Source organism: Argopecten irradians, chromosome 1 (assembly GCF_041381155.1).
Source record: "Argopecten irradians isolate NY chromosome 1, Ai_NY, whole genome shotgun sequence".
Classification (NCBI taxonomy): Eukaryota; Metazoa; Mollusca; class Bivalvia; order Pectinida; family Pectinidae; genus Argopecten; species Argopecten irradians.
In genome coordinates, this window is record NC_091134.1 from 27,216,367 (window position 1) to 27,243,755 (window position 27,389).

Genomic DNA, 27,389 nt, shown 5'->3' on the forward strand with positions numbered 1-27,389 from the left:
TCCTGTATGAATGGAAAGGAACGAAAGATCAAGAAGTATATTTTAATGTTTAATAATTGAAAGTATGTAAATGTAAACATATTTTGCTTACCATGCCATCGTCTTTGTTTTACAGGGTATCTAGTATTCAGCTCGGATAACTGTTTAACAAAGGAGATGTCGAATTGTACAGAATATATCATTTGTACTGAAGAGGACAACATGGATATCTATTCAGGGAAAATAAAAACTGTTGTCCATGACTTATACATTCCACACGGACTTACACCGGATGCGTCGTTACTTGTCGCTACACCTTCTGATATGTCCGTGATCATATCAGCTGTCCACTTGGAGTATCAGGATGATTCCATCACGATGACCAATGGGACATATATACGGGTTATGGAGGAGGGCCTTAACATTGTAAGTAAGAATAAAATATTTGTTTCGTGGTAACCCCTGCGAGACGTTGATGAATAATTCATGAACATTCATGAATAATTCTATGAATATTCCTCAATTGTTCATTCATAAATTCATGAAAGTTCATGAATCTCTTTTATGAATGAAATCATGAACATTTATGAACAACCCATACATGAAAATTCATAAAAAGTTCATGAACGTTCATAAATCTCTTTTATAAATGAAATCATGAACATTAATGAACAACCCATACATGGACATTCATAAACAGTTCATGAATATTTTAGGAATATTCATGAACTTAAAACAATCATGAATGATCATGAATGTTTATTCATTACAATTCATGAGTTATTCATAAACTACAACTCGCAGCAGTATGCACAAACAATTCAAGAATATTCATGGAACTTCATGAATTGAAACAATTTATGAATATTCATGAACTTGAGTCGTGTTCAGAAGTTTATTGAATGCAAGTTTGAGTAAGCGGAATCATGAACTCTACTTGGGTCCAGAATTGAAATTTTCTATCAAACCAATGACCATTCTATTGGGATCAATTCAATATTTGATGAAACAAATTCTTCAGAGGAGTATAACATGAAATCACCAATAGTTTACTGTGTTCATTATATTTTCATAGTGCCACAGATAAGTGCTAGCAAAATATGTTTTCAGTGATACGCAGCAATCAATTTCAAAATACATTCGAAGTAAATTAGTATATGACCAAAATAAGCCTATAGTTTTAAAGCATGATAGTTTATATGGGCAATTTAATTCAATAGCATTTGACAAAATTTCACAAACTAATATCAATGCATAATTACTATAGCAATATCAGTCTGCAACAATTTCATGTTAAAAAGAACTGAAATAAATAAAAACTTACTGAAAAGTGTTCATATGTGCTTAAAGAAATCCAGGAATGGAATTATTCTTTCACTCATGTGCCAAAACTTCCATTTTAAGATGAATATTGTTTCGCCTTCCACACGCCAGCAGATACAGCAGCCATTTTGGATTGTGACTGTTTTGGCGGGAAATGTATATAGAAGTCATTTGACTCATAAGGTCATGTGACAAGTCATATGACTTCAGTGGATATTCTTTAAAATTCTTCAAAATAATGAAATAGTATGTCAAGAATCATTCATTTTCATTCATTTTGAAGAATTTTAATGAATATCAGTCATGAATAAAACTTCATGGAAATTGTAGACCACAACTATTGTTCATAGTGTGACGGTGTGTACTCATTTCACTTCAATTACATATGTAAATCTAATGATTTTTGGCAGTACTGGCAAAAAAATTTCAGCTCTTATTTGTACCTGTAACATTAAAATATAAACATGTAAAGTACAGTAATTCTCAAAATGTTGGTAACTTTTGGTGAAGGATAACATACTAAGTTCGCGTCTTGATTCGTGAGTATGAAAAATACTGCACATATAACTTTAAAGAAAAATTTTCGTATTCTAAAATTATTTGTTAATTTCAGACAAATGGACATCTATGTAACACCCGGTATGTTTCTGAATTTAATGGATCACTGACTATACATTAACACACGTACTCGATTTCACGCTCTGAATAGGGGAACCCCCTACCTATACAAAACATAAGTTTGGGCTGGCTGCGTACAGATACATTTGCGCGTGTTTTTGCGGTGTTTGTTACACCTGTTGCTGGTGCTTTGATGATCAGGCTCTTCGAAAACTAACGATTGCTGAAAGATGGCAAGCAACAGTCGTGGTACAAGATGGTATATCGTACACGTGTATGGAACATTAGGTCTTGGCGAAGGATCCATTGGAGTGACGAAAGCCGTTGTTCACAGTGTCCCACAGACGAAACGGTTCCTGTTTATGCTGCTTTGTGGATTCAGGAAAGTCAATGAGACGAAGGGTTTAGATATTGTACCGGAAACGCGGATGCTACACTACATATTGACAAGTATATGGTCATTTAAACGTGTTCATGAGTTTTTGCGTTGGGTCAAGTTAAGGAATGAAGTACATGAAATGATCTTGTGAAAAAAAAGTCAGTGTTTTGAAAATGTTTTTTTCAGAGCATGGTTTTAAATCCATATAAGACATCCGTGTATTGTATATGCGTTTCCTTTTGATAATGTAAGACATCGTCATAGATATAAAATATAAAATATCATTGCATATCTATATGAATTTCCGTCTTTTTTTGTGCTTTTACATCAATTATAAAATCAGGTCCTTCAAAAAAGTGCTCCTTAGCTTTTGGCCAAGTGTATATATAGAAAGCGCGTTTTCATTCTTTGGCTGAAGCTAGCCACATACAATCAGAATTTTAAAGTGAATAGTCGGGCAAAGAAAACCAGTCTAAATGCGTTCATTGGCCTTCCAAAAGTTCTCACATATTAATACGATGGTCAAGTTCTGCTTATTTTCCAAGTTCTGACCATTAAAGTAAAGAAAAGTTGAAAGCATTGAAAGCGAGGCTTCGTGGAAATGTAACCACGGACATAGTGAGCCGGGAGGACGTTTTAGAATTTCCATACTTTAAATTAATTTCTTCGTACGCAGACAGATTTTGACGAGAGATTTTATTTTTCCATTTCATAAGAAATTATACTGGATACATTCACACCGTTTTTACCGACTTTAGCCATCCTTGCCCGACTGTTCACTTTAATGCTCTTCAATATTGAGGCAAGATCCGCCTAGGGATTGACGGAGATTATTGTACTGAATACCTTGGCTTGCCAAGTCGTATTGTTTTAAACAGGTTGAGTAATTTATTTAATCTAACCTATAAAAACAACAAATTACATCATTTTGACGTCGAATTAAATGTTAAAATAATGAAACTTTAAGAATGGAACTAAAGTGAACATAACACATATAATAATTTGAAAACAATGTGTCCAATTTCAATTTTTCTCTAAAAAAACATTTTGACACACTTATTTTACTGTCATATATATATTCTTTATTATTTGTTTACACCAATCTATGTATGAAGAAATAAAATATTTTCAAATAATACCCCGATCGTTCAATAAAACCTTGTTATATTGCACAGTTCGAAATTATTTTGTACGCTTCCATGGAAACGTTATATTGCACGGTTCGAGATGTTATAATGCATGGCTTTTGGAACACCTCGCCGTTGTTGTATAACCTTGTAGAAAACCTTCGGGGAATCGCGCGAAATGGTGAGCACGTCTTAGGCATTGCTCGCTTTGCTTGACAGTTGGTTTTATCAAATACAGGACGAACACGAAAAATTAGTTGCATTAAGTCTGCATATAGTTCTTAGAATTTAAAAGAATGTAATACGACATGAAAAGTGGAGTTACACCTTGAAGTATGTGGACTAGACGCCAATCTTCAATATGATTTGAAGCTTTTCCGTACGGTACGGTGGTGAAGATTTTGATCTGTGATTTTGGAATTGATTAAAAATAAACACAAAAAACTGGTGATTAATTGGTTATGTAATTAAACAAATATTTCATGGGTTACTGTGCTCTAGTTCATAATATTTACCCCTTGGTGATGGTAATCAAAAAATTTTCTATTGTACTCGGCCTTTGGCCTCATGCAATATAACATTGTTTTGATTACCATCACCTCGAATTAAATACTTTGAACTGGAGTACACTAACCCAGGGAATAATTGTATAATAAAGTATTACCTAAAAATTAACTAAGTGATTGTCGGTATAGTGTTGAGGGTACACGTGGACCGGCACAATTCAAATCTAATATTTCCCCTAAACATTTGATAATTGAAGAAGCTCAAAATCAGAGAAACACCGATTATTGTATCTTATCTATTACAGGTCTATAACTTTAGCAGGCAGGGCACGTACGTTTTCGGGAATATGAGCTGTAACGGAACACGCGTCTTGGTCAATGCTGCGATCACGAGTAGTTCTCTTTCAACTGGTTCACATCCCACAACCTCAGTCAATCCTGCAAGCACGACTAGTCCCCCTTCAACTGGTTCCTACTCCACCACCTCGGCCGATACTTCGATGAACATCAATGAAACAGACACATTGATGATCAATGATCCTTGTACTTTTTGCTGGATGAAATTTGCTGTTGACTACTTGATGGCTGATATTACGGGGGTCTCCGACACGTCCACACGGCCTGTGACAGCTACATTTGTCTCACAAAGCAGCACAATGGAAGTTTCGTCTACACTGGTGTTACGAACGATTAGCGTAAGTACAGATTCCATTATTTGGACATCTGTTGGTAATGATTGATAGTGATATAAGTTATTAAAAGTGTATTAGGGATAGTTTTATACTATGTTTTACGGCACATACTCCTTTCGGATCCTCCTCATACACTTGTAATTCGAATTTTATTACAACCAAACATTAAATTGGTTCATTTCCTGGAAAATAATGATTGTTAAATCATGTCTGTATATCAATCCAGTTCAAGAACAAACCCCACTTGGGTAATATAACCTATATTGATATAACCTATATTAATAAATAATAAATTCACCTATAACATAGAAATTGTACGTTATCATATAAATATCGGAGCATGGGCGTATATATTTTATAAAATAAATGAAATTAACATCACTACCGTCTTAGGGTAGTCTCCTAACCAACGGTCAACAAGCACTAAGTTGACTATGGCATATTCTTGTACGTTACCTGTCTTTGATACGTCACCATTAAAACTATGGAGGATGTAAACTAATGGATTCAAATAGTCTGTCCGGATATAACAGCTCGAACGATCCTGCCACGTACCCTTTACTCATCGTATCTACATACATAGATCCATAACAGACGTTGTTCACTTACTTTCCGTTCAACACTATTCGATGGATAACCTAATGTTATTGCTTAAAGAACTTGCTTATTTTAACTGCACGTGTACATATCTGTTGAAGTTATATGCGTTTTACATATTGCAGAATGCTTCTATGAAGTCAAACTTCTCTACCGATCTTCCAGACACGGTCAACGTTCCAAAGAATAAATTGACACACTTCAAAGTAAAGATGTCACTCCAAAGTCCCTTATCAACATACAAACTGAAGTTAAACACCTCAAGTCCAATACTTATGATAGTGTCTGTCCGCATAACGTTTATAGGCGAACATTACAGAGATATTCTATCCCCATCAATGAGAGAGGAAGCGATGTGTTCCGGGGGATGGCAATCGTACACCGTAGACTTAGGCTACCTACCCAATAAAGGTAAATATACACCTAAGTCTTTGGTAACCTATCCAGTAATGGTAAATATCCACCTAAGACTTTGGTTGCCTACCCATTAAAGGTAAATTTACACCTTAAACTTTGGTTACCTACCCATTAAAGGTAAATATACACCTTAGACTATTGTTACCTACCCGATAAAGGTAAATATACACCTAAGACTTTGGTTGCCTACCCAATAAAGGTAAATATACACCTAAGACTTTGGTTGCCTACACAGTAAAGATAAATATCCACCTAAGACTTTGGTTGCCTACACAGTAAAGGTAAATCTACACCTTAAACTTTGGTTACCTACCCATTAAAGGTAAATATACACCTTAGACTTTTGTTACCTACCCGATAAAGGTAAATATACACCTAAGACTTTGGTTGCCTACCCAATAAAGGTAAATATACACCTAAGACTTTGGTTGCCTACACAGTAAAGGTAAATATACACCTAAGACTTTGGTTGCCTACCCAATAAAGGTAAATATCCACCTAAGACTTTGGTTGCCTACACAGTAAAGGTAAATATACACCTTAGACTTTTGTTACCTACCCGATAAAGGTAAATATACACCTAAGACTTTGGTTGCCTACACAGTAAAGGTAAATATACACCTTAAACTTTGGTTGCCTACCCAATAAAGGTAAATATACACCTTAGACTTTGGTTGCCATGCACAGTAAAGGTAAATATACACCTTAAACTTTGGTTGCCTACCCAATAAAGGTAAATATACACCTAAGACTTTGGTTGCCTACCCAATAAAGGTAAATATACACCTTAAACTCTGGTTACCTACCCGATAAAGGTAAATATACACCTTGGACTCTGGCTACCTACCCGATAAAGGTAAATATACACCTTAGACTCTGGCTACCTACCCGATAAAGGTAAATATACACCTTAGACTCTGGCTACCTACCCAATAAAGGTTAATATACACCTTAGACTTTTGTTGCCTACACAGTAAAGGTAAATATACACCTAAGACTTTGGTTGCCTACACAGTAAAGGTAAATATACACCTTAAACTTTGGTTACCTACCCGATGAAGGTAAATATACACCTTGGACTTTGGTTGCCTACCCAATAAAGGTAAATATACACCTTAGACTTTGGTTGCCTACCCAATAAAGGTAAATATACACCTTAAACTCTGGTTACCTACCCGATAAAGGTAAATATACACCTTGGACTCTGGCTACCTACCCGATAAAGGTAAATATACACCTTAGACTCTGGCTACCTACCCAATAAAGGTTAATATATACCTTAGACTTTGGTTACTTGCCCCATTAAGATAAATATACACTTCAGACTCTAACTTCCTACACAATAAAGGTAAATGAACACCTAAGACTCTGGTTACCTACCCAATAAAGGTATAAAAATACCTTAAATTTTGGCTACCTACCAAACAAAGGTAAATATACACCTTAGACATTGGTTATCTACTCGATAAATATAAACATTTACCTTAAATTCTGGCATCTTACCCAATAAAGGTAAATATACACCGTAGACTTTGGCTACCTACCAAATAAAGTTAAATAAATACCTTAGACTCTGTCTACCTACCCAATAAAGGTAAAGATACATCTTAGACTTTTGTTACCTACCCAATAAAGGTAAATATACACCTTAAACTCTGGCTTTTTACCAAATAAAGGTAAATATATACCTTAGACTTTCGTTACATACCCAATAAAGGTAAATATACACGTTAGACTTTTGTGCCATACCCAATAAAAAAACATACATACACCTTAGACTTTGGCTACCTACCCAGCGCCGTATAAGCAGAATCTACGATATCGAAACGTTTGTTATTACATCTCTATTGTGACAGTATGGACAAATGTCAAATATTTGAAACAATGTCAGTCTTTAACAAAACACAAGAGTATAACCAAATAAGCACAATGAAATAATATTGTAAAGTGATAATCTCAAAATACCCTTGGGCAAGCGAAAGCCGAAGGTGGGTTCTTCTTCAACTGTATTAATAGTAATGCATTTTTTATTTATATAAAGTAACTAGTGAATCCCAAGTCTACCAAAAACGAATTTGCCCTCTGTTTCTAATGCAAATAAATATTAGTTTTAACATTACTATCTTTGTTTGAGCAATATTTCCGACTTTGGGCTTGTTATGCTACTCCCTGAATTAAATTTGATGCAGTGAGGCACTAATCATCCCATGAATGCTTAAATGTACCAAACATTTGTACAGTATATTCATTTAAAAGACCAATTTTCGCGGAGAAGGAAATTCGTTCATTTTGGTCAAAACACGAAAATTAAACTCCCATGAAAAGAACTGATTTCACAGTATTAGAAGATGAGTTTATATCGCTATGTACAGTCTACTGGTTTTAACACAGTATATAATTGTTTGGTTAATGATGCTCATGCAGATGCAATTTATTTACTCTTCCAATAATAACTTCTCCATTTAAATGAAATATATGAATGCTTGCTTTCTATTGTAGGATACGACAACAGTAACTCTTCAGCCGAAGCTGACATAGTAGAATTGGAAATCGTGTTGATGTTGCGACACGATGTCGTGGTAGGGGAGAGATACACTCTTGACTTGGACTTGGAAGTAGATTCACTGGTAGTGACGAATTCTACAAAGTATTTCAACGCGGTCTATGAAGCGCCTGTAAGTGTATAGTGTAGTCCTCTTTCCTTCGACCAAATCCCACACGAAGGAAAACAAAATTGTTTTTAATTTAATATTTGTGTTGAGAAGAATAGTACCCCTATGCTTCATCTCAACACAGACCAGGAGATAGGAGTTTCAGTATTCCAGTTTTCACTGTCGATGTCGTCATTATCTGTCAGGGGTAGGAGAAACATAATCAGACAAAGTTATATGAAATAGATAGGATATATCTCATGTATAATATCTGGGAGGTCAGTGCAATATTCTATTTTTCCCGATAACTCGACCTCAACACTGACCTTTTATCTCATCTTATTTGGATATTACTGATGTGTTGCGATAACACTTTTTCTTTAAAAAGTCATTAAAGCTCAAGTCCATTGCCTAATCCTTAAAAAAATATATTACTTGCAGACAAGTTAAGATTGATATTAAAATTCTTTGAATCATTAGAAATCTTATTTCTTTTCATTATTTTTACACCAGTTTTCTGTTGGCTTTCAGACATTTGTTTATAATAATGAAGTCATACATTAAAAATAATTTAGAACAATATCGTTACTGCTATATTGCTAATTCATTATGTTTCTGTAAATCGTGTAGGAAATCAGTTGTTCCTTGTCATATCAACATCAAAACGCTTTCCTCTCAGTGTTGAGACCCAGTCTATAAACCATTTATTTTACCTCGGCAAACTGTTTATCGAAATAGTCGTCTGGAAACTCCTCTGAAAAAGAGCTTAGACTGTTGACTGATGGTGTCTTCTTCTTTGACTTTATTCCTCCATAAATGAAGAGTTTATACAAAACTTTAAGACAAAGAATTATAAAAAGAAATATGGAAGTGATTACATAGATAACACATATTGGACGTCCTAAAACAGGGCGTTATTACAAGAAAATTGAGAGGGAAATATATAATAAAAGGAAAAAAGATTCAATATATCAACAAGGAAAATTTGGTTAATAAATACAATCTGCAGCTTTCACAGAAAAGCAACAACAATCGTAAGCAAATCTAAAAGAATACCCATCACCCGGTAACTGTTCCAGTTTATAATCAGGTATGTACCCTAAAAGGACACATATAATTTCGTGTCTCTCTTAATATTTAATTTTACGTATAATTCAACAGGATAATTTTTGACAATATTTGTAAAGAATTCATCACGCATATCAAATAGATCCTGATGTTTACAATCAAGTAAGCAATAGGCTAAAGCATCATGAGATATCATATCACATTTTAGCCCATAACAGCTGACAACATGGGCTGAAGAACCACATATTTGCTATTCTATGGCAAATATGAAATTGAAAAGAAAATAAGTGTTTCCAAAGAAACCAAAGAGACGACGGACGAAGTGATCCATGCACACATTTAAATCAACTAAAATCATAACAATTGCTAAGGCGCACACGTCATTTTGATTGTTCTTTCCAATAAATAGCATTTTAAAAACAATTACAAAGACTGTTTTGAAGGGAAAAACGTCTTCCAGAAACATATTCAAGTATTCTTCTAGACCGTACTTAAAATAGTAACCCAGATGTCGTTAATGACATTTTTAGTACTTTTATAAACACCGAGGTGTTTCTAGTACAGCCTTAGAAATAGCTGTTTTACAGCAGCTGAAGATCTCTGTTCGATGTATGCCTTCAAAGATGTAAGACCAAACATACCAAGTGCCATGTCCGATTGAGCTCTTAAAGGAAACACCTGAATGACTTTGGCAGAAAAAATGTTGAAATATTTCAAGCCGCGACCAATCTTTCGAACATATTGAAAACTATAACTAAGAACAAAATACATTGCACGGAACCAATGAGACGATTTATCGAATTGACGATTAAACCTCCATTAAAAACGATAAGCATGTGGTCATTTATAAAAATATTTTTATTAATCACTATTATTAAGACAACACGGATTAACTTTTTTTTAAATTCCAGTTATCATTGGCATTTAGTTGTGCTTTGTACATTTTCGCTACAATCCTAACCAGCTTGGACAACAGGCTTCTTAGAACCGGTTTCGATTAAGCAAATATAGTTCGTCTTATTTCGCAGAAATTTTAAAGCAATTTTACTTGATACGAAAACCGCCTTTTGTCTTTAGTATTAACTTTTGAATGTTTCGTAAATCTGAAACAAGTTGTTTTGACAGGACCATCAAAGCTTTTTTTCTCAATCGATGCTTTTATAGAAGTTTATATATATTGGCTCTTAGTTGAGAAAGGTGGAAAGTATTTCGAAATTTTCATATTTTTTTCGTTTCCATGTGTAATGCCTCATGCAATGTGATGGTTAAAAAGAGAACCAACGAAAGGATCCCTATTTCATATTCAATGGCCGTCACGATCCCCAGAGGTTTTCTTGTGTATATTTTATTTAGTTACGGTAAATCAATTAACATGTTACAAACGAATGAACAAAAAAAAAAAAAAAACAAAAAAACAAAAAAAAACCAAAAAAAAACCAAACAAACAATCAAAACAAACTATAAAGATTATTCTTTTAAAAATAATAAAATGTATAAGGTTTTGTATGTTTCATGATTTTGAAAAAAAAATCTTTCGATATAGTATGGGATAAAGGTCTTTGGAGCAAAATGTTAAAGAGTAGGATAAATGGGAAAAAAATTAACATAATTTTTAACATGTATCAAGGTATTAAGACATAGTGAAAATGTATCTTCCTTTTCATTTAGTCTATATCTCAACGATCAAGAGGAATTTATGGCCCAAAATAACTTTAATGGTCTAAATCATATTAGCACCAAATAACAAACTTATTATTTGAATATCTATTTAAAATTGTTTATTCTACTTTATGCTGACGATACCATGATTTTCTCGGTCTGTCCAGATGATTTGCAATTGCAGTTACATGTTTTTAGATATATATTGTAAACATTGTAAATTGAAAGTTAGAAAAACTAAATGTATGGTGTTAAGTAAAGGACGTAGCGATAACAGAAGTGATTTTTTTTATTAAATATTGAGGTGATAGAGAGTGTGGATTATTTTGCTTATTTAGGTTCGATTTTCAGTCGCACTGGTTCCTTTAATGAAGCAAAAAATATACATAGCATTAAAAAGGTCACAATTGCCATGAACCATGTTATCAAGAAAGGTAGACACCACAGAATATCATTCCAGTGTATATATGATCTGTTCGACAAAATTGTTAAACGAATTTTATTGTATGGTTGTGAAGTATGGGGGTTTATTAATCTCAAATTAATTGAACGTGTACATTTGAAATTTTGTAAATTATCACTTGTATTAAAAGCCAGTACTACTAGTTGTATGGTATACGGGGAGCTGGGTATATATTACCCCACTTGAAATTTCAGTTAACACAAGTTTAATGTTATATTGGTCACAGATGATCCATACTAAAAGTAGTGAATTTTATAGTATTTTATACAGTTTTCTTTGTTAGATTCATCATTTTGAAAATAAGCCAGTTACATATGTATGTTTTGGAAAATCATTACTTAACAAGTGCGAGATGAGTTACTTGTGGAATAATCAATTTATTTTTTATTATATTCCTTTATGGTTCAAATATGTCATCAAAATAAGATTACATGATCAGCACTTACATAACTGGGAGAGTGATGGGAATAACTCCTCTCAATCGATATGTTATAGAATTTTAAAAAACACCACAATTTCGTACAACTAACTATATATTTATTGTTGAAACAGGCTGATGGCAACAGATTGTATATTCTGAAAGAAAATGTTTACATTGTAATAGTCAGCAAATTAATGATGAATTATTTATTAGATTAGAATGTAGTACCTTATCCGCCCAAAGAACTATGTACATTGATCAATATTTTTGGCTACGATCAAATATTATAAATTTTAATGAACTAATAAACTCTACTATCATAAGATACTAAAGATATTATGTACATATGCGTTCTTTAGGATAATTAACAACATCATTTGTTCTTAGCTCACGTTATTCATATAAACAATGACTGTGGCATACTTTTATCGAATACTAATGATTGGATGTAATATTGTAAATATATATTTCTCTATGTATTTATATGAAAAAGATCAATAAAATGAATTTGAATTTGAAGAAAATTACGCATGTCAAAAAATATTCATTACATAACTCGATCCAACCATATTGAGAATTGTATAATTTCAGATAGAGGCTATAAATGTGACTGTCGCTCAGAGTAAACCATTGCTGCCAAAGAGCGGAAAGGGTACCGTGTATATTAACTGGTATGTGCCTCCATTTTCGGGTGGAAAGTACATTATCACCACCTCTTCACAGCGTCATTCGGGAGCTGGCGGTGACGGCCTACATGTAGAAGGGGTCAAGATAGGTAATGTCGGTTCGAACATGCCATGTGTATCAAAGTCACTACACTGGAAATCAAATAATGGTGATTCAAATTTTCAAAACCTCGGATTCAAAGATGGATATGGTGCAAACCGTTTTGGTTTTGTAGTCTACGTCATTGTACTGCCTGATATTGCTGCAGCAGGGTCATCCCACGAACTGACCGTGAACATTATCTACCGGGGGCCCGGGTCTCCTCAGACCTTCAAGCTGTATTATAATGTCACCAATCAGGAAATATTCACGGTAAGTACCATTCATTAGAGTCGTGCCTTGGCGTTGAGCTTTCGTTTTCTGTTTTGCCATTGTTACTTCCTATTAATAGTATTGTCATTTACGAAGTTGCCAGTTTTAGAAAATGGGTGAAATCCCGGAGGAAAACACCGGTCTATGGTCAGTATATGGCAACTTCCTCACATACCTCGAAGTTAAGGGTAAGTGTATGGTGATATGCCAGAATACCTTAAGGTATGTCAACTTATTTTTGTTTTGTGTAATGGGTATATCGAAATTCATGTCTAAATTTACACACAAAAATCGCAAAAATTCAAAATTTTTAATAAAACTTGTTTTTGAAACTAACACTCATAGATACATATATAGAAAAGGAAAAACAATGTAGTACGGGCTTTACTTTTTTAAAATAAAGTCTGAATGAGGAAACGTCTGGATTCGCACATGTATATCACCCTGTTCCCACAATGGGCGCCGCCATATTGTACAGTCCAGCAGCTATAGTTAGGTGGATAGAGCTGGAAACTAAGTGAGATCGGTGCAATGTCACATGGATAGTTCCATACGTTTTCAAAATAAATGTTCTTACACTCAAACTATGTCATTGTTTCAAAAATCAAAGCTTACTTTCATCCTTTTCTTTATTCCAATGCGTGAGCGCTCCATATTCTTTCAGACTACTTTCGGTTTAAAGTCACAGGGAATTACTACGCAGAAAAGCCACCGCTAAATTAAAGAGAAAATTGTATTATAATAATAAATTTAAAATGGCATTTTAAATATATCAAAAATATTTTGTAAAGTAATTTATTTTTTTATTTTCTTTCGTGTCAGTGACCTTTTTATCTCTAAAAATGTTCAACAGGAGAGTAGTTCCAAGATTGATGCTTCCCTCCTTTAATTTCTTCATTCATATGACTTTTGAAGACAAGAATTCATAGCAATACACATTTTAAAGTTTTAAAATAAAATCCTAGTACATTTATTGGCTTTTGAAAATGTTATTTATTGAAAAATTGGTTAAAATTACTTGCCAAAATTATTTTCCTATGTCGTAGGGAAAAACCGTGTTGAGAAATATATAATTTTTTTTTTACTTTTGTACAGCAAGGTTTCAACCAATGTAAAGATATCACTCCACTGAACATATTGAGCTATAAAATAATTACCATTACATCAGAAATGAATAACTTGTGATGTTTTTATTATTGGTCTCAAAATGACAATAACGGGACCTTAACCACACAGTTACATAATCTTATCAAACTATTACCTATAGAAATACAATCAGTGTTTTGGATTTTCTTCAGAAAAGTCGGTAGATATCAATTGAAGTAAAATACAGCGCAATCATTCCGACATTTATATCGAGTTATATGAAAAAATCCACATCTTTTGACTAGATTTCAGGTCAACATGTGTTTTGTTGGACTAGATGATCAAACTGTTTCGTGAACTGTCTTTATGCAAAATATGTTAGGTATCCCCGATTGGCCGTAAAACGGCTTAAAGTGATAAACCACTCGGCTAGAGAGAACTTCTCTTTAGCTCGATTGGTTGATCGCCAGTCTAGTAATCCAGATGTCCCTAGTTCGATCCATGACAGAGACATGCAGTGATTAAATTTATTATAAAATCCATCACCCTAATGCACTCGTCCTTTCAATTAAATTTCAAATAATGTTTATCATGAAAGTGAAATACTACTTTTCCTTGACTGATTTAGGCTCCAGATGGAAACGGAAGGCTACCATTGAATATCTACCTCTACGATCAATGTCGGTCAATCACACACAGCAGTGACATAGTATACATCCTACATACCGAGTTCCACCGTCAGTATGGCCGCCTGATCATTGAATTGCCACTAGCCTCGGACTCGACGAGACAGACCTTTGAACTTTGTAACTTTAGCATCAGAAGAGGTCATAACATAATGGGAAGATTCAACACAACCGTAATAAAGTAAGACACACCTCATTGTAGTCAGTAAGGGGGGAGGGACGCAGGGTGCTTGAAAACGACTGAGCGACATAGGTACCCTTTAGGTACGAGTTATTGTGATAGAGGAGAGGTCGGTATGTGATTGTAATGGAGTCAGTCTTTTCCCCAAAAAGCCCTTAGGCTTATAGGTACATAGCATCAAAGTGCCAAGGCCACTCATAGATGCTGTGAATGAAGAACTCAAACAAAGGAATAAAGAAATTGGTTTTGCATTTAAATATTGAATTTAGTATACTAAGTGTACAGTGTTAAATTAGGGAGTTAAACAAAATATATTTACGGTATATCGTATTTATTTTATGATATTTAAAGTTGATTCAAGAACAATAAGTTGAATAACTCATTTTCCTGAAGTAAATTTTATATCAAATATTTTAAATTATTTCTGAAATAACGATTTCAACACCAATAAAAAACCGGTCAGAATCTGAGTATCATTTTTTTATGATTCTTTATTAATCACTAAAATTATCAATTTTATCAATATCTCTTCAAACATTTAAGAATATTTTCGGAAAAAATCAGAAATACATGTATTACCATTTCCGGGTATGTTTTGGTTCCCTTTCTAAAAAAAATAACATAGGTTGCTTTGACGACTTTTGACTAATAAATCACAGCCAGATACTTTTGCCAAATAAAAGGTACATTATTTCGTTACGTATAACACTCAGATTTATTTTAAATTTACAAGAACGCTAGTCGGTAACATCAAAAAAACTTCATGTATTGCATCGGACTTAAGCAAGTCTTCGAAAGACGCAGTAACTGGATGGCGACATATTATCGTGATTTTTGCTTTGCCGACTTTTGAATAATAATAAATCATGGTCAGATATTTAAGCCAAATAAAAGTTTAAAAAAAAATTATTTGGTTACTTATAACACTCATTTTCTTTTTAAATAATAAGAACGATAACTTCAAGAAAACTAGATGCAATGCATCGGACTTTAGCAAATCTTCGTAAGGCTACCGTATATTACACGACAATATAAGTTCATTTGTCACCTTTAGTTGCTCGTACATATATAAATCTATATCATCATTATATTTTGTAAGTTTATGTTGATAAATTTTGTACTTTTTTCCTTTCAATATAACGCAGTTGTTGATAAACAAAAGGCACAACTCCCAGTGACCTATTAACTTTTACTGCGCAATGATATCACCAGATATAGTTCGTCAATGCAACCACATTAAAAAAAAATCTATAAACGTTATAAGAACTTTCTTTTGCAATTATCTTCCTAACAGTTCATTACATTAGTCTATCAGTAGCATGAATTACGTAAATTTGAAATAGACATACACAATCCAAAATCGACCGAAAGTCTGCCGCGGAGGAAGACATCGAAAAAGGCGTTGTTCGTGATTTTTGGGACCATACATGACGCGTAGGGATACATAAATCATAGAGTCCCAACTGAACACTTAATTCATACCGTCCATAGTGCATATGGATGTACAAATTTAATGTTTGTGGTTTTGAATACTAAGATTCGATTTTTTCATACTATCAAGTAATATGTAAAATGAACAAACAACATTTAATTTTCATCGCGTAGTGATTTTATTGTTTAGATGTGCACAGGCTCGCCGAGCGTACCTAAGAATGATGTTTCACAGCATCAATAATACATACGGTTAGATAAAGATTAATAGAGATAAGAGATGAAGATAATAGAGGAGAAGAGGTTGATATAAGGAAAGGAGCAACCAAACCTTTAATCATTTTCTTTCATAAAACATATTAACCAATCTTAATTTTGATTTTCATATTTGTAAACAGAGCTGCCGATGACATGATTGAGAAAGTGGTTGTTGACATTTCACCTTTAACCAACATCTATTTTGTAACGTATGATGGCATTACCATTAATTACATCACAATGGAGATGACAGTGACTTACATCGACCAAAGTTTACAAACAGAAGCTTCGTCAAATCCCTTCCTGGCTAGACTCATTAGCAACAATAAAACTATCTGGACGGGACAAGTACCAATGCTGAAACCTTCCATCGTGAGTTACCATAGCAATCTGTTATGAACAACATTGCCGAATTAATTTGTTTTTGTTTATATATTACAGAGTAGTTGCTCCTGAGGATAGGTATTTGTTCTTACGAAGTTATGTCATTGTTTTATGTGCTAAAATGATGTTATGCTCACTAACATTCATAAACAATTAATACCGTCCAGAGCAAATACAAATACTAAGCTGCAATGGTTACAATTGAGAATTTCACGTAATATTCTCTTTTTTTTTAAATAGGTCTATCTGATAATCCGCAAAGTATGTTCTGCTTTGCAGAAAGGGAGACAATCACTCATCTCTTGTTGGAGTGTACTGAAGTACAGAATTTTAAAGCTGATTTTGAAAAAAAATCTTGATATTCGTTCGATACCTTTCGCTATTAATAAAGAAACAATGTTTTTTGGAATATTCAACCACATTAGACTATATAACAGCATTGATAATGAAATTTAACTCTTTAATAAACATTACAAAAGTAGACGCTTACAATTTTCACTTAATGTTATGAGATTAGTCGATTCCATTTAAGATTACCATACTGTGCAGAAATATATAGAATATGGAAAAGGTCAGATTTATTTAGAGATATTTAATAATGGAGACAAAATGGTCAATCTTGTCTAAACCTTGGCTTTTAAAAGGGACAATTCGATCAGTTTAACAGTACATTAAAATTTGCGTATATATTAGAAACAAACAAGTTCTAATGGAAATTAGATTAGTTAGTTTTACTGTGCCTGAAAAGCCTACTGTAGTGAAATGTATGTGAAATATTCGAACTCGCTTGTTGTCCGCCGTTACACATTGCAGTCGGATGTCTTGTATGCCGAGCCCTGGCCCTTGCCAGTGTAGTAGAGACTTTTCTGTCTAGAATTACTCAAATCGCTCTTACAGTAGTATGTAATCATATTAGGTGCATGTTCATGTCTATGATTTCATTAACTCATCAGTGCACGTGGTATGGGTACAACATACACCTTATACATGCTTAATCGTATTGATCAACGATTTGGAATTTAAACGATATCAATCAAAATACCTAACGATGTCGTGAAATTTGAAAATATTTCATAATATATGTTTCAAAAGGAATATGAAACAATAAATTTATGTCATAATTTGCTTCGTGGTTATGTAACAGAATTAGCCTCATGGAATTGTCCCTTAAACATTGTTTATTTTTACTGCTACTTTATGATATGAATGTTCAATTATGGTTTTTTTTCATGCATGGATTTGAATAATATAATTTATACATATCTTGTAATTTAGCAAGTTACTATATAAAATTATGTACAAATAGTTAAAAGGGCATTCTGTCCTCCCTCCTTCTCCCCAGCCCTGTCCTTATATCTCTTTCTTCTCAAATCTCCTTCACCATTTTCTTCTCTTCCCTTCACCTCTTCTTCTATACTCTTCTCATCTGCCTTTTTTCCTTTTATCAAAAATAGGTAATGCTTTCTGTTCAAAACAACTTATTTGTGAATGTGAGGATGCATATTTAGGACATTATCTATATTGTTTATGTTTGATTGTTATATACCATTGCCATAAGATGTCTTTGAAAATAAAAGAAATATGAACATATATTATAAAAAGTAAAAACTTTATAACATTCCTTTAGTTTTATATAGAAAGCAGATGATGTACCGATAAAGCTAAAATAATCCGACAAAGTCCTGATTAAATGATGGAATCTGTATTGTTCGTGAATCCTTGAATACTTGAATTTTGTCCTAATAACCCAACGTTAAATTATGGCTCTATACGTAAGTGCAATTGTCATAAAAATGTATTAACAATAAAGTTTTAAAGGCTTTGACGGTTTCTACTTGCTTGTACAAACTATCAAAAATACAATAACTGGGCATTTATATATTTGATACTGTTTGCTTTTCCAGGAATATTATCCCAATTTTATAGTCTTGACGGCGATTGTAAAAATTCCAGACGTCAATCCTCCAAACCTGTGGTTTCACTATAGTCAGAATGGCTCAGACTACCAAACGGAAAAAATTGTAGTAAGCATGCTGGAACTTTTGTTGTTTTGTAATATTATATATAATATCAAATGTTATGTTACGAATACATTCGTACTCTAACATATATAACACCCTACACGAGATATGTCATTGACACGTACTTACCCACGAGAGGTATGCCATTGATACATCCATATCAAAGGAAGGTATGTCATTGACACATCCTCAACCTAGAGGAGGTATGTCATTGACACGACCTTACCCAGGGGAGATATGTCATTGACACATCCTTAACCTAGAGGAGGTATGTCATTGACACGGCTTTACCCAGGGGAGGTATGTCATTGACACATTCTCAAATTAGTGGAGGTATGTCATTGACACGTCGTTACCAAGGGGAGGTATGTCATTGACACATTCTTAACCTAGAGGAGGTATGTCATTGACACGTCCTTAACCTAGAGGAGGTATGTCATGGACACGTCCTTACCCAGGGGAGGTATGATATTGACACGTCCTTACCCAGGGTAGTAATGTTATTGACACATCCTTACCCAAGGGAGGTATGTCATTGACACATCCTTAACCTAGAGGAGGTATGTCAATGACACGTCCTTGCCCAGGGGGAGGTATGTCATTGACACGTACATAGGTACTAACCCAGGGGAAGGTATGTCATTGACACGTTCATACCCAGGGGAGGTATGTTATTGACACATCCTTACTCAGGGGAGGTATGTCATTGACACGTCTTTACCCAGGGGAGGTATGTCATTGACACATCCTTACTCAGGGGAGGTATGTCATTGACACATCCTTACCCAAGGAGAGGTAAGTCATTGACACATCCTTATCCAAAGAATTGTATTTCATTGACACATCATTACCTAGGGGAGGTATGTCGATGACACACGTCCTTGATCAGGGTTGATATTCCATTGACACGTCCATACCCAGGGGAGGTATGTCATTGACACGTCCTTATCCAGGGGAGTTATATCAGTAACACGGACTTACACTTGAGAGTTATGTCAGTAATATGTCCTTACCCAGGGAGGTATGTCAGTGACACATCCGTACCAATGGGGATGCCATTTAAAGACCATTTACCAACATGAACCTGTTCAAAGAGGAGGTTTGTTATAGCATTTTTAGTCCAAAAATGATACATGGTGTCATACTATTTCATTTAATGCTTTAAAACATATCATTGATAAAAAACGTATCTGTTTCCATTGTTTTATTCTAATTATGATACAAAATGTTTTAATGATTTTAAAGGATTTGTTTGACTTATAGAATATTTCCCTACCTAGATGGTGTGACAACAAAATCACAACCCGAGGGGTAATTCATGAACGTCCAATCCGAGGCTTGCCGAGGGCTGGGCATTCAGCAATACCCCAAGGGGTTGTGATTTTGTTGTCACACCCTCATAGGTAGGAAATGATTCTTTTTCTCCCTCATACAAAAGAAATAGAGGAGATAATAGCCCAAAAAGAAGCATTTTCACCGCGAGATGAACATGGTTTCATCGTCTGCACCTCAATATTGATGGCGTCATCGACAATGCATGCCACGGTCACAGCGCATGAAGGTATTTGTCTTCAGGTTCAAAAGGTTAGTGCGCGCAATCTGGCATACTCTAGGGGTTGACAAAGAAATCCCCCACGGTTAAAAACGGTGACAAATCAGTGAATGGTGGGAGAAATTCTCTTCTGTTCCTGACTTGTTTGAAGACAAAGCCTCATTATATATCTTAAATGTTTTTCCAATACGAGATAGTTTTATCATGTTGCTTGAAATGAGTCTTTTTGTGAGAAACAGGCATTGGATGAAGTGGATCGGATGCCAAAGTCTGATAATCCTGCGGTATCTGGTAATGATCGATATGTTAAGGCGAAATTAGAGTAAGAATCTTACAACCTTCGTTGTCACAAAGTTCATGAAGAAGTTCTGCATAAAACTGACTTGGGTACATTCAATACAACTATTTAAAATTAATGTCGACTGATTATCGAAACCATTTTTAATTCAGTGGCCAAGTGGTAGCAATTCTTACGTATTTGACTTCCCACAAGTGATCGCCTACTACTATTTCTCCACCACTCCATGCACATCGATATGTAATATTACTACAGAGTGGCTACCCTGTGAGTATGTTTCTGTGAACTAATGGATTTTTGTGGCGACTGAATATGGTATTTTTAACATACCTTAAAAACATAATATATCTTATTTCGGCGACTTAAATTCGCAATTTTCTTTTTTTGCTTTGATTATTTTGCAAAATTTCGTAAGCTATGAACTACGAAGACGTCGGTTCGTCATGCAACTAAATTAAATGTGTGTATGTTTCAGTAACAGATTATATGAATGTTGTCAAGGATTATAACAACACCATGTTGAAGAGGTTAACATACGCGCTGGACCGGAATATGGACACATGCTTTGTTTTGCCCTCACCTGTGGATTCCCCTCCAGTGTTGTGGCTGAGGATAACACAACTGGGATTTTTTAATGTGATCTCACAAAGATTTGTGGTCAGAATCACAGGGGAAGGTATTGGATGCGGACGAACTGGGCAGAGAACTCTCCAGGTAAGATTAAGCAATATGAATAAGGTAAACTAATTAATTAAACTAATTTAAAGTTATTTGTGCCGTAATTTTCATACTCACGAATCAAGATGAGCTTTTAATATGTTATTCATCACGAAAAATTACCAACTTTTTGAAAATTACAGTGCTTTCAATGCATAGGTTTAAATTTTTCATGTACAAATAAGAGCTGAAAATGATTTTTGGCAGTACTGCCAAAAATCATTTATTTACACCAATAGTGAAGTGAAATGAGTACATACGGTGAGACCATGAAGCCAAATCGTGGTCTACAATTTCATTTCACATTTTTACAATGTTTTTAGTAATTATAAAATGACTTCTGCAGGTATGTTTTCATTTAAACATATTTAAGGCATGAATGCAACAATTTTTCAGTACAAAATTTCTGTGTTATAACTAACGTTTATAAGTCATTTGAAGCCATTTGAATGATTTTTACAGCTTTATTCAGCACTTTTACACTTTAAAAAGGCTAAAAAAAAATTTCTGAAATACATGTAAGATTTCCCTTTTGATATCCATTTAAATTTGTCTTAAATTCTATCAATACAGAAAAAAAACCATTTTAGCTTCTTCGAATTTTATGGAGTCTATCAAATTCCTGCATCAATCCTACAACATGTTATGAAACATTAAAATACCGATTTATTACATAAAAAAAACATTAGAATCACGATTTATAAGATACAGCATTTAAATCACGATTGTTTCGATTAAAACGTTGAAATCACGATTTGTTAAATAAAAACATTTAGGTCACGATTTATTAGATAAAAATATCAAAATCACGATTTATTAGATAATAACATTGAACTCACGATTTATTAGATAGAAACACAAAAATTACGATTTATTAGATAAAACCTTAAAATCACAAATAATTAGATCAAACATTAAAATCACGTTTTTTAGATAAACATGAAAAACACGATTTAAAAAAAACCCATAAAATTAAAACCGCAGAAGGAGAATTTAAAAATGACCTAAATTCTATAAAAAAAAGAACAGATTAAATTTTATTAGCAACTCTTTACATCGGAATGATGGGACAGGGATGCTGCGGATATTCTTTTAGTTAATGTAGAGAACAAAATTTCAGATGCTCAAAGAACATGTATGGATAAAGAAATGAGCGAAGACGAAATATTTAAGATGATCAGTGAAATGAAAAAGAATTAATCCCCGGGTGAAGATGGGACTGTTTCAGAATTTTATCAGATTTACTGGCACATAATTAAAAAGAATTTATTGAACTAGTTTATGAAATATGTAATACAAATAAGTTATCAATATCACAAACATAAGAAATTCTAACGTTATTGTACAAAAAAAGTGAGCGTAAAGATATAAAAAAAATTGGCGACCACTAACGATGCTAAACGTTGACTATAAGATAATTGCAAAAACATTGGCCAACAGAATAAAGAAAGTTCTTCCATATATCATACATCCGGATCAAAAAGGTTTCGTTCATGGAAGAAACATTGCTAACGCGAATAGATTGATACAGGATGTATTTGAATATACTGATTTAGAGAATGAAGAAGGGTCTGTTATCTTTTTAGATCAACAAAAAACTTTCGATAGGGTTGAATGGGGATGGATAGACAAATGTCTCGAGCGATTTAATTTTGGAATAAATTTACGGGGTTGGGTACAAATGTTGTTAGTGGATGCGAAGACCTGTATGACAAATGGTTTTATCTCGGAATGTTTTGGCATTTTAAGATTTGCAAGGCAGGCTTGTCCAATCACACCAATTTTTAAGATTAATAGTTGTATGCACGTTTGGAAAGCGAGAAACCTGTCTATCTTCGGTAAAAATGTTATTATTAAATCACTTATTATATATTTAAGATTGGCCACGAATTAGGCGCTCGTGGAATACCTGATAACAACTTGAAGGAATTAAACACACTCATTTGGAATTTTTTGTGGAATGGGAAGGATATGGTTCCTAGAAAGGTGATGCGTTCTCCAAAGTGTATTGGAGGCATGGATGTTATGGATGTTAGTTTTTTTCACATTGAGTAAACAAATAAGTGTTCCACACTTTTAAGAGCTAGTGATGCAAGAAATATACAGAAACTTTTGAATCAATATTTATTTGGCAATCATATGATTGTCTTTAACAGAAAACCATTTTTCTTTAACTCCTTTTCAAGCAGTGCAATACATGCGATAGGTGATGTATGGGATTCCACACAGAAACAGTTTAAAAGTGATCAAGATATTTATGGGAAACTAAGAGATAAAAGAAACTGCATTTCAGAGTTATCAAGATTGAAGTCTGCAAAACCAATGAAATATTACGAATCTTACGCGAGGAAGATATCTTAAATGAGGAAAAATCTAATATTTTTTCTGGATTCTGAATTAAATATCATTGATCGAAATGATAAAATAATCGAATATAAAAATTTAAAACTCAAATCAGTAAGCATGAATAACGGGAATAATAGACCCGATGTTGAAATAAAATGGGAAAACCTTTATCAAATACAATTTCAATGGAAAGATATCTTGTTAAATTGTTTTAATATATTAACATGTCTTAAGATTAAAGAATTTCAATGGAAATGTATCCACCAACTTTTATATACAGAAAAGAAGATAATGAAATTCGGTAACTCAGATGGAAAATGTCTTTTCAGTAAGTCGAAAACGAAAATATACAACATTTATTCTTCAGTTGTGTTTATACAAAACGTATTTTGGATTATATGGACACCATATTGAAAAACGTTGTACCTGAATATACTTCAGGAACTCTAGATAAAGAAGAAATTGTGATTCTTGGTTATCCTGGTAAAAATAGACTTGCTTTATTAATAAACACTTTTATTTATATCATGAAATGGACAATATGGAAATGCAGAAATGACATTAAACACAACAACAGACTTCCAAACACAGAAATTACAAAAAAACAATTGAGGAAGCAACTTAAAAATGAGCTCTGGCTTTTTTTACAATTCTAAACAGAAAACAGTAGTAACTATTGACATTGTTTCCCAAATATGTGATAATATACCCTAGTAATGAATATTTGAATAAGTATGTCACATGTGTAGCCTGCTACATACACTATGTGCAGTGGACTTTCGTTAGCAGGCTTGCATCTTAAGGAAAGTTTTGTAATAAACTTTGTATAATTATGTCATGTGTAGCCTGCTACATGCACTATGTGCAGTGGACTCTTGTTTTTAGCAGGCATGCATGCTAAAGGAAATTGTGAAATAAATTAACACATTTCAGTGTTATCATGCAGTCATAAAACATTAAAATCACGTTTTTTTTAGATAGAAACATTGAAATCACGACTTATTTGATGAAAACATTGAAATAACGGTTGATTAGAAAAACAACAACATTAAATCACCATTTATTCGATAAACAATCAAAATCATGATTTATTAGATAAAACATTAAAATCACGATTTTTTAAAGATAAAAACATTGAAACCACGATTTATTCGATAAAATATTAAAATCACGATTTTTTTAAATAAAAACATTGAAATCATGATTTATTAGATAAAGACATTAAAATTACGATTTATTAGAAAAAAAACATTAAAATTACGATTAATTAGATAAAAATTAAAATCAAGATTTATAATATAAAACATTAAAATCAAGATTTTTAGATAAAAACATTGAAATCATGATTTAATAAGATAAAAACATCAACAACACGATTTATTAGTCAAGATTTATTGACTAAAATATTAAAATCACAATGATAAAGGTAAGACATTAAAAATCGCGATGATTTAACTAAAACATTGAAAGCCTGATGTGTTAGATAAAAAAATACAATTATAATATATTAGATAACGCCGTCTTTGAATTTCTCTACAGGTTTTTACTTCGGGGCCTGCATACAACACTCAATGCAACATCGACTCTGAAGTGGTGTTTTGTAGCATCTTGTCAAACAATACCATTGGTGTTAGAACTCAGTGTCACATAAAATGTGAATGTGACATGTTGTCACAATGCTCGGATGTTCATGTTGTGATGAAAAGTTTGATCAATGATGACTGGAAAATGTGCGAATTCAGTGTCACTGACGCTTGAAAATCTTGAAAACTCGACGTCATTCTGTTCTTATTTATTACTTGGTCTAATAACTGTTATACAACAATTAGACAGAGAGCAGACAAGAGGAAATGTATACACAGAGTTTTTGTGTGGCAAGTTCTAAATCAGACTATGCTTGTTTTGTTTGGTTTAGTTCCTATAAACTTCAACATGTGATTTACCTGTTCCAGAAAAGTCGGATAACCACGACCGTAGGATTAGCACAAGAAAGCTTGGACAACTCAACACGTGTGGTTGATATTGTAACTGATTTATATTATTGAATCTTGACATTTAAACCCCACTCTGGTGTAAGAGAGATAACTTGCCACTAAATTTTATTCGAGCTGTGGTGTAAGGGAGGGTATGGTGGCATATTTCTGCCATCGAGTTAGTTTAGATCAAACTACGTTAACTCGACTTAACAAGTAGCTATATCGGCAAGTGACTAATTGGATAGTTTTGTCGACCAGTCGAGTTATGAGACATGACATGTTGAGATAGTTATGTCGGTAAGATGAGTTTTAATACGTCAAATCCACATAATTATACTGGAAAGCACTATCGCGACTGACTATCGCGGATCTCGTCGTAATAATGTCAATTTTCCAGGATATAAGTCGACTTTCGATGATACAAGTCACCTTGCCGACATAAATATCTCAACAAGTCATGGTATAACTCGACTTACCGACATAATTACCTCGACAAAGATGCGTTACATAGATCGACCTAAAATACCACTATGGCAGCAATATGCCACCATAGAAGTTACATGTAAATCGTGTGTGATCCTAAAATAATTTATAACCGACACGCTTAAAATGAATGTATGGCTATAACGTACTGATGCTTATTCCCCATCAAGGTTCCTAAATATATCTGTATATAACGACTTATGCTTATAACCAAGTAATTCCGTTGTTCTCCGATGTTCGATATAACCGTGTTTTACTGTATTGCGATAAAGTGAGTTTGTATGGTACATATTGTCTGTATGTTAAATGATGTGACGCGTGGTATAAAATGACTCCGTGTAAACTCTGACATTTGATACGTTTGAATTTGTTTAGTTTTTAACGAATTAAAAATTAAATCAAAATTAACCTGAAGAGATCTCGTGGAGTATAATTTCTCTCGAATTTTCAAATCATGGGAGATATTAACTAAAACCGGTCTTTTTTGAGTCACATAAACATTTAGTTATATTTTCTTCATTTCTGCTTGAAAGAGTGTGCGTATAAAATAACAAATTATTAGTACTGCTTATAAGTAAATATGTTTTAATTTTTGAGTATGTAGCGTTATGTTATTGCCTCATTACATAAATATTTGATATGATTGAACGTTAAAAATTGTAATGGAGTGAATCCTTGACAAGGTAGAGAGGCAAAAGAAACTAGGAAACAACATTTACTGCACACTACCATTTGTAATCGGGTTTTTGTTTTGTACTAAAATGATAAAATAAAATTGTCATTTGGATACTAATTGAAGTTAAATCGTTTATATAGTTCTACATGTTTAATAAATACCAAAATACATATGAAATGAAAGGTTATAGTTTTCTTCAATAATACTTTGGTCACATTGATTGGTCGATATCCGGGGATTGGGGGTAATCGGGAGTACACCACTGGTTTTGGCCACTTTTCCGACATCGGACAACACAGGTTAAATATATATTGCCACATGTCATTTACATAAAAAGGAGGCCGTGCGGTTATCGC

The 27,389-nt window shown here is 33.4% G+C and overlaps 1 protein-coding gene across 1 annotated transcript; it reads left to right on the top strand.

Moving 5' to 3' along the window:
* On the top strand, window positions 1-27,095 carry LOC138322618 (uncharacterized). The gene is made up of 11 exons (XM_069266604.1): window positions 1-405; window positions 4,238-4,627; window positions 5,347-5,632; window positions 8,138-8,313; window positions 12,492-12,938; window positions 14,653-14,891; window positions 16,721-16,952; window positions 18,869-18,988; window positions 20,988-21,102; window positions 21,311-21,549; window positions 25,438-27,095. Exons 1-11 carry the CDS (start codon window positions 157-159, stop codon window positions 25,654-25,656), a joined length of 2,712 nt encoding a protein of 903 aa, XP_069122705.1. The 5' UTR covers window positions 1-156; the 3' UTR covers window positions 25,657-27,095.
* The last annotated feature ends 294 nt before the right edge of the window (window positions 27,096-27,389 follow it).

Coding starts and splice junctions, on each gene's coding strand:
- LOC138322618 (XM_069266604.1), top strand. CDS start 157: ATGTCGAATTGTACAGAATATATCATTTGTACTGAAGAGGACAACATG. Junction 12,939..14,652: donor CCAATCAGGAAATATTCACG/GTAAGTACCATT, acceptor TGACTGATTTAG/GCTCCAGATGGAAACGGAAG. Junction 16,953..18,868: donor CAATGCTGAAACCTTCCATC/GTGAGTTACCAT, acceptor TTGCTTTTCCAG/GAATATTATCCCAATTTTAT.